This window comes from Thunnus maccoyii, chromosome 18 (assembly GCF_910596095.1).
Source record: "Thunnus maccoyii chromosome 18, fThuMac1.1, whole genome shotgun sequence".
NCBI classification, from domain to species: Eukaryota; Metazoa; Chordata; class Actinopteri; order Scombriformes; family Scombridae; genus Thunnus; species Thunnus maccoyii.
This window is the reverse complement of record NC_056550.1, coordinates 29,293,660-29,303,176: the sequence shown is the minus strand read 5'-3', so window position 1 is coordinate 29,303,176 and position 9,517 is coordinate 29,293,660. Positions and strand designations below refer to the sequence as shown.

At 38.9% G+C, this 9,517-nt stretch overlaps 1 protein-coding gene across 1 annotated transcript; it reads left to right on the top strand.

The window, feature by feature from the left end:
- Window positions 1-735: 735 nt before the first annotated feature.
- On the top strand, window positions 736-6,014 carry LOC121884942. Its single transcript, XM_042394065.1, has 4 exons — window positions 736-812; window positions 3,199-3,891; window positions 4,122-4,291; window positions 5,663-6,014. Exons 2-4 carry the CDS (start codon window positions 3,223-3,225, stop codon window positions 5,703-5,705), a joined length of 882 nt encoding a protein of 293 aa, XP_042249999.1. The 5' UTR covers window positions 736-812; window positions 3,199-3,222; the 3' UTR covers window positions 5,706-6,014.
- Window positions 6,015-9,517: the final 3,503 nt, after the last annotated feature.

Genomic DNA, 9,517 nt, shown 5'->3' with positions numbered 1-9,517 from the left:
GTCATGTGACTTCTTGTAAAGCTGCAGTTCTGCAGTTTCTTCATCTCCAACTGCAACTTAATGTTTAATTTTCATTGAGGATGGTAAATGGATCCTGTGAAAGAGAAAATGTGTCAAAGAGTAGATGATAATGTTGGTGAGTAACACCATAGTTATAAACATACATCTGATATTATCTAGTCTACTGATAATATGAATCATAATGATGAATGTTCATTTATTAACAAATAAAGATAAAACCATGAACAGGGACAAACGCTGCTCTTCATTTTATATCACGCAGACATCAAACCATCAAACCATCAACCTTTAGTGGGGTGATGTCATCTTCCATCAGTCATCGACCGCTGAGCCTCTACCGTCATAACACCGTGATTTAACCCCTTCAGTCCATCGTTGGGGTGGATTAAATGACTCTACTGGCTTTTTACTCACAAAGCTTTTATTGCACTTACAGCAACACAACAACTGTAGTTAGTTGTCGTCCAGTCCGCCTGGTTCACTGTCTCTCCTCTGCTACTCACACACACATAAACACACACACACACACACACACACACACACACACACACACGGAGCACTCAGCCTGAAACAGGGAGAAACCATAAATAACTGTGTCTATTGTGTGTACTACGGGGTGATTTCCACAAGAGACTTTTTGGGAACACTTTCTCTTTTGACATCATGTGACTCTGAAGCAGCCAATAAGAGAGGAGAGGAGTGGACAGCAGCAGACTTAATTCCTCTGAACAGGAAGAAACTGAACACATCATGGTCAGAGAGGAATATCTGCTCTACAAATTTAACTTCAGGTAAGATTCAGTCATTTAGTTCAGCAGCACAACTGAGAGGATTTCTACCAGTTTCTTGTTAAAAAATGTATTTTTTTAAAATGATGAATCATAAACTATCACCTCCATTGTATTGGGTGAAATTTCAGAGAGAGAAATATGCCACAGAAGACAACATTTTAATTTTTATTTGATTTATTTATTTGTAATTTGGTGACGAGACCTTTGAATTAATTTGTGGGGAAAGATGTTCACCTCTGTGAAGCTGTGTGACGACCACACCCCAAATATATAAACTACATGTGCTTTCTATATTAATGCTGTGTAGTACTACTACACTTCAGCTAGGGGTAAAGTATTTGCATTTTTACTACAAAGAGCAATAAACTGTACTGCTAAACTGTATTATTGATGCGAGTAGATTAAAAAAATACGCAGATTAAAAATAACTAAAAATAAATACGCCTGTGATACAAAACCCAGGGCTAAACCCTCGTTAAGATTGTTGCTGTGAGAACGACTCAGATGAGCTCGTTAACATTTTTACCAACTCAGATCTTCTCTTGTCTGTATTTCGCTGGTTGCACAGTCAGATGACTCAGTTTAGAGAGACTCCAGCGACTTTGATGGGCTCAACTTCACTACTGAAGGAGATGGGCTCCGGCCTAATTTAACTTCTGTGTTTATGGGACATATTGATAAAATCCTGGACAGAACTTTAACATAGTTCTACACTTTTACTGTCTTTATCTGCTCACAAGTTTACAGCAGCACTACAGTCTTATCAGCAGTCTTCTATACATACAGGAACACGCCCAAAAATACAGTCTTATCTGGTTTTAGCTGCGTTTATATGCTCTCCTTCACTCTCAGTGTGATCCGTCCAGGAGCTGACAGCATAATGAGCTGCAGTCTTAGTAAATCAGACACTGAATGCAGCCACAAGCTCACAGACAACCTCTGCTCCCATCTTCACAACGCCTTTCTCAGTACATCTGTGTTATACTTGTGTTGAGGAGAGAGACAGACAAAGACTACATGCATGATGGAGCCCTGGCTGGCGTCGGTAAATGTTGGGATAAGGTTCAGGTTATGTTGGAAACAACCAGTCCTCTGAATGAACCTCCAGATCTGTGGCTTGATCATGTGACTCCAGAACGACACATACAGGCAACCCCTTACAATTTCCATTATTTTCATTTATAAATCATTGAGTGTTTGGATCAGCAATTTCATTTTGATCAATCAAACAACTGATGGACACAGCATTATCTCAGTAGTGAAATGAGGTTTATTGGATTAACAGAAAATCTGCAATATGCATCAAAACAAAATTAGACAGGTGCATAAATTCGGGCACTCCAACAGAAAAATCACATCAATATTTAGTCGAGCCTCCTTTTGCAAAAATAACGGCCTGTAGATGCTTCCTATAGCCTCTAATGAGTGTCTGGATTCTGGATGAAGGTATTTTGGACCATTCCTCCTTACAAAACATCTCCAGTTCACTGAGGTTTGATGGTTGCTGAGCATGGACGGCGCGCTTCTAATCATCCCACAGATATCCAATGATATTCAGGTCTGGGGACTGGGATGGCCATCCCAGAACATTGTACTGGTTCCTCTGCATGAATGTCTACTGTGGAATCCATGCGACCCTCAACTTTAACAAGATTCCCAGTACCGGCACTGGCCACACAGCCCCACAACATGATGGAACCTCCACCAAATTTTACTGTGGGTAGCAAGTGTTTTTCTTGGAATGCTGTGTTCTTTCGCCGCCATTCATAACGCTCCGTGTTATGACCAAATAAGTCAATCTTTGTTTTCAGGTCATTTGAGAGTTGTTTTGAGGCCCCATGTTGCTACTCTTCAGAGGAGAGTCAAAGAGAAGAACAACTTGCAATTGGCCACCTTAAACACATTTTCTCATGATTTGATGCACCTGGCTATGAAGTTCAAGGCTTAATGATCTCACCAAACCAATTTTGTGATCCGGTTAATCAGTTCTAAGTAGTTACAGATGTTCAAATCAACACAATGACAAAGGTGCCCAATTTTTTGCACAGCCTATTTTTCACATCTGATTTGATTTCATACAACTTAATATTGCTACACTAAAAATCTTTGTCTGGTAAATACCCCAGTACTCAGCTTTTATTAGAAAATGAATGGCATGACAATGTGATCATTATTATGCAGCCTCAGAGGGGTGCCGAAACTTTTTCATACCACTGTAGCAGCGTTTTCTAATCTGGCGTCTCTATCAGCAGTCATCAGCAGGACGACATCATCTGTCTGTGTTTTATAAACTGTCACACATCACTCTTAAACAATAATGATGTTTTGTCAGTGGTCAATGTTTTACTTCCTTAAAGTTAGGCCACCTTCGTCTGTTGTTTTTCAGGCCTTGTGACCTTTGTGCATCATCATGTCAGCAGACGATCAGCTGTACGAGCTCATCATTTCCTGGTTGGATCAGCGAGAAGATTTTAGTCGTCACCTGAGAGAATTAGCAAATGATCTTGAGTCTGTTAATGAGAAATGCAACGCTGGCCGTATGGCGGGAAACAGTGTTACAGTAGTGGGTGGGATAACGATGATAGGAGCAGGTGTTGCCACCTTTTTAAGTGCAGGAGTCGCAGCTCCCCTCTTCGGACTTGCAGGAGCGTACACGGCAATCGGGTCAAGTGTGACTTTAACATCAAAACTAATTGAGTGGTGGTTAGAAAGAGGCACACTGAAAAAAGCAAAGAAGGTTTCTGAGGACAATAAAAAGCTTGGAGAGAAAATCCAAAGACGCATCAAAGAGCAGATAGGAGAAATCAGGAACAGCTCAGATATATGTGCGACAGATAATGATGTCATAGAGTGCATCCTTCGGGCCATTGCAAAACGAAATGGAATACCATGGATGGAGGTTATAGGGGTAGCAAAAAATTTGGCGCCTTACATCCAAAGCCTGATGATAAGCATAGGTGTGAGACAGGCGAGTCAGGGCGGCTTCAACCTGGAAACCTTGATCAGGGATAAGGCTGCAGGGTTCGCCAGAGAGAAAACTCTAGATGCCCTGATGTTAGCTGGGAAAGGCGCAGTACGGGTAAGTTACCAAAGACAACGCCAACGGAAGCTTTTTGGTGTTGTCTGATCATTGATAATTGATCATTTTGTAAGAATATAAATTGTTACCCTGTTGAAACTGGATCAGAGGAACCAGCTTCACATCTTGATATTGGGCTGAAGAATACACCACCTCAACACCTCAGATGACTTTTAGCATTAAGTCAAACTGTAAATGATTTTTTAGAAAAGTCTTGTTATTTTTCCCAGGTTGGGGGAGGAATCTTCACTGTGGCACTGACACTCCCGGATACCATCGACAACTACAAGAGGGCCATTGAAAATAACAAAGTAACTGGACCGAGTAAAGAACTGAAGAAAGCAGCTGATGAGCTGAAGAAGTCGACTCAAAATTTCAGAGAAGCGCTGAATGAAATTGAGTAAGTCTTTCTCCCCTCTGACATGTTGAACATAAAATGCACAGATTGTTATGAACATGACTTGAAGGACACATATTCTTACACCACTAGAGCAGCTTTGCATGATTCATAGTTTAAAAAAAACTCCTTATTTATCTTCTACTGGCCCTTTACTGCCTGTTTCAGACAGAGGCTGAACTGAGGGGCTGCATAAAGGACCAGTACAAGATAAATAAGGAGTCTTTTTTTAACTATAAATCATGCAAAGCTGCTCTGGTGGAGTCAAAATAAGAATTTAGAGCTGGAAATGAGCATAATAGGTCCTCTTTAACATCCAACCACAGAACAGGATATAAAGTACAGTAAATCACTAAAAACAGAATATGCCCCCTTTAAGGGGTTCATAATTAATGTGTACACACTAATATTCATAGTACAGTATATTGTTTTTTGTAGTTAATATACAAGAAATCAATATACTAGGGATGCAAATTTTAAGCAATGTCTTTTATTGATATTCAGCCACATTAATGTTTAAAGATCCAATCCAGACATGTTTTTTCTCCCTCATTAAAAATTCCAGAATCTAGAAATATGTAAATATATTTAATTTCTACAGTTTTCCTGCTGGACACCAGATGTTTCCTTCACTGTAAAGTTTATTCTCAGTGTTTGTGCTCTGGAGGCTTCAAGTTTACACGTCCAACTTGTTTAAGTTGAATATTGGGCCAGAATTGGCTTCCAAACTTTTGTGATGTCACAAATCCTGCTCGTAGGTCCACCCCTTAAAAATGCATTTTCAGTTGGCTCAGAGAAACTTTCCACTTTCAGCAGATGAATGTGAAAACAAACATCATTCTGCACAGAGAAGCTCAAACCTTCAACTGAGGGAACAAGAAGCAAAACACATTTTTGAGTGGAGGGGGACTTTAAAATCCTGCATCATAACAGATATAAATAACTAAAAACAAACAGCTGTTTATTTCCTCATCTTGCAAACAGACAACAACACGATCATCACATTAACAGCTTCAGGAATGACATGTGAGGTTCCACAGGGTTCTATTGTTGGTCCTTTATATTTTTAATTTGTATACTAACAGTAACACACAGGTCCCCTAAAAAAACACCATTATAGGTTGACAACACCTTCAGTTGAGTTTATGTGACTAAATCTACCTTTTTGGCCACTTTTGGAGGAAATCAACAAGCTGTTAACACATCTGACATATTCTTTTATAAAGTATCTGTGGCTAACATGTTAGCAACCAGCTGCCGGCAGACAGAGCAACATGATCATCAACATGTTTCCTTTGTCTGTTACACTCACTAGATTCACTGAATCACTGAATCCTAAAGACTCATTTCTCTTAATTTGTTTGATTCTTGCAGGAAGAAGATGAGAGAGATGCGGCGCTCAAGAGGCTGGTTTTAATCCTCATAAACGGGTCCCAATATATTTTCTTTTTTGTAACACTGCCTTTGTTTTCAACATCTCATAATGTGGAAGACTTGTAATATCAACAGAAAAGACATGAACAAAGAGAAAAGTAAAGGAAAAAACATGTTAAATAGGAAAACAGAGGTAGATTTGTTATTATATACATATATGCCCATATACATGTGAAAGTATAGCTACACTTCATTTACGTACACATATATTTACTCAGCGGTGATACATTTCCTCAAGTACTGTACTTAAGTACAATATTGAACTTTATATTTAAATTTTCCGTTTGTTTGGTGGCTGCTGTACTTACTTTTCAGATTAAAATTTGACATTAAATAAGAAAAACTTTTAAATTTCACTGAATTATTTAAGATTAAACCAGCAGTTCCCAAACGTCACATAACTCAGTGTGTCATCATGTCTCTCTAGTTTCTCTAAACTTTGTTTCAAATAAATAAACCCAAAGAAGTAAAACTCCAATATTTCACAGAAACGTAAATATGAGAGAAACGTTTTGTAAAACTAATCCAAATTTTTGTGTCAGAACTTTTTCTTCTTTCCTTCACAAATAATCATCTCACATTGGTTCAGATTTATCTGGTGACTCTTATAAAGTCCTGAAGATAACAAAATATCTTCTTCTAATAACAACAATAAATTGCTGCTTATGCACCAATTCATCATTAATAATGTACTTTATTAAATGTATTTAATATAGTCACAGCCTGATTTGCAAAACTACTTTTACTTTAAATACTGTAAGTTAATTTTCCTGCTTATACTTATATACTTTTACATAAACAGGACTTTAAATGCAGGACTTTTACTTGTAATGGAGTAATTTTATATTGTGATATTTCTAGTCTTACTGAAGTAAAGGATCTGAGTACTTCGTACCGTATTTACTGTTATTCTACCGACAGAAAAACAGGAAATTACAGTGCGGCACAGACAAAGAACCTTTTTCTTCATACATAAGACAAGTTTATTTGTACAGCACATTCCAACAACAAGGAGATTCAAAGTGCTTTACATAAAAAATGTTGTAGTGTTTAGTACTTGTATCTGTAGTATTAGTAATAAATGTTTATGTAACTAAAGTGGACTTGTTTGTGTTTTCTTGTGCATCTCAGTCACTTAACCTTAAAAGACCTAAACCCTTGCAAAATTATAATTAAGATTAATAACAATCATAATTCTAATAGATCTCTCTTGTGTGTCCAACAAGGAGGACTATTTCCCTGTTATTATACCTACTCTAATATGAGTTATGTCACTGCATGACTAATTTCATGTTGGAGTTGTGCACAATAATAATTCCTCCATAAAATCATAAAGATATTTGAGTGCACAAATTCCAACACTTGTGAGTTAGTTCGCCAAACTGTAAAAAGCATAGACATTAAAGGAGGTTGTCAGTGTTTCCAGTTAAACCAGCAGTCAGGTGTCCATAGTAACAGTGAAAGAGGTTTTCCTCGCTGTAATCATTCCTCCTGTTCATACTGGATATTAAAAGATCCTTCAAATGTGCTTTCAATGGAAGTGATGGAGGATAAAATCCACAGTGTGTCCACACAGTCATTTAAAAGTCTGTGTGAAGCTTCTATTCAGCTTCATCAGTCTGAGTTAGTCATATCAAGTGGATATCTGACACATTTACAGTCTTTTTAGCATCAAATTCCCTCTTTGTGTTTCCTCGGACAGTGTTTCCCTGTTGAGCTGCAGGTGGAAGTATAGTAACAAAAAGAGGAACTTTGGCACTAAAAAGACTGTAACGTTGAAAGATATCTACTTGATTTGACTCATTTGGACGCTGAAGCTTCATATTAGCTTCAGATAAACTTTGAAATACATTTTTGCACAGAAGGAGGACTGTGGGTTTTGTCCTCCATCACTTCCATTGTAAGGTCATTATGAAGGGATCTTCTAATGGTCAGTATGAACAGGAGGAATGATTACAGCAAGAAACACAGCTTTCATGTTCATTTGATGACTGACTGATGGTTTCAGACACACTTGAAATTGTGAACACGTCCTTTAATGTACCTGTTTAATTAGATTTATATTAATCTAACAACACTTTATAATTAAAACGGTCTTTATGCCTTTTACAGGTCTAAATAAAAACTTAAACATTTGGCTTACATTTGTTTTATTTTTATGCCGTTTTAATTCTGAAAGTTCTATTTAGTTTTGATAGCGGCTGAGATAATGTACTCATCCCTCATCATAAACCATACAATAAAATAAATAAAATAAATCACACAGTGAAACCTGCTGCTGTTAATGAACCGCTGACAACTTCAGTAAAAACTGTCATCACAGTTAAAAGATGGAGATTGAGAGCAGCTTTCGTCACTCTGTCCCACTTCAGTTCAGGGTTACTGGTTGTAATGTGGCGCCTCCAGCGTGTTGAATGTGTAACTGCTCGGTAAAAACAGAGGGAATAAATAAAAAGCACAAAATTATTAGAGGAATAAAGTTAATTGAGCATTTTTAAACATATTACATGAACACAGGTTTACTGTACATCATCTGACAGGTCAGACAACATCCTCCATCTTGAACAAGGACTCTGTTTGAATAGTTTAATAGTTTTAGTTTCTATTTAGCTCATCTGTTGTAAAGTTGTGTTTCATCAAACTGAGGGACAGGTCATATTATTCCATCATTATTGTCTTTAATAATCTATTGATTGTTCAGTGTAGAGCTTCGTATTTATAAACTTAGCACAAAAAGTAAGGAAATTAGTGTTTGGTAGATTATTTCTTTGTTGTAATGATGCTTCTTGGCAATAAATCTTATGCTGTTGGAAAGAATGTTTATTTCCCTTTTAAATGGTGCCACATTTGTAAGGAACATGCATTTGTGGGATGAGTGGCAGAGCTGAGTATGTGGGTTGTGCCCATGAAAAATTTGCCAAATCTTCTCTGCCGATCAGTTTATTTTGCTGTTGCTATTGACTCTTGTTTTGAGCTTCTGGTACCCCCAGGTGCTGTGAGCATGGGCCCTGCTACAGTGGTCAGTAGGTGGCTGTTCCAAGAATCAGCATGCCATGTTTGACTGATCTGGATAGGGCCCGTGCGATAGGGCAACTTCAAGCTGGTGTTCCAAAAAAAAGTTGCAGCATTATTTGGAGTGAGCCCTAGTACCATCTCCAAAGTGAAGGCCAAGTTCCATATAACGGGATGTCAGTGACAGGCCGCGAAGTGGGTGTCCAAAGAAGACGACACCCCAAGAAGACCGTTTCCTCACCCTGTCAGCACTGAGGTACCGTAGGCTGTCTTCCACAGATTTGCAGTCAAGGTTTGCAGGACGATATGGCCGACGGCTCCCTGCCCAGACAATCCGGAACAGACTGCATGCAGCCAATCTCTGGTCTCATAGGGCTGCCAGGAGGCCGGCCATGACTGCCCTTCACCGTCAGGCCCGTCTGCGCTGGTGTCGGCAACACGTGCACTGGAACCTGAACATGTGGATGAACGTTATGTTCGGCGATGAGTCCAGATTCTGCCTACGGCAGTTGGATCGTAGGGTCACAATGTGGAGAGGACACAGAGAACGCTATGCTGATTGCTGCACCGATAGAGTAACATCTGTTGGTGGAGGCAGTGTGATGGTGTGGGGCGGCATCTCCCTCACTGGAAAAACGAGGCTTGTCATCATTGGAGGCAATCTCAATGCAGAGAGATATCAAGATGAGATTCTGCAACCAGTGGCAATCTCATATCTCCACAGTCTGGGACCAAACTCTACCCTCCAAGATGACAACACTCGCCCCCACAGAGCAGGTTTAT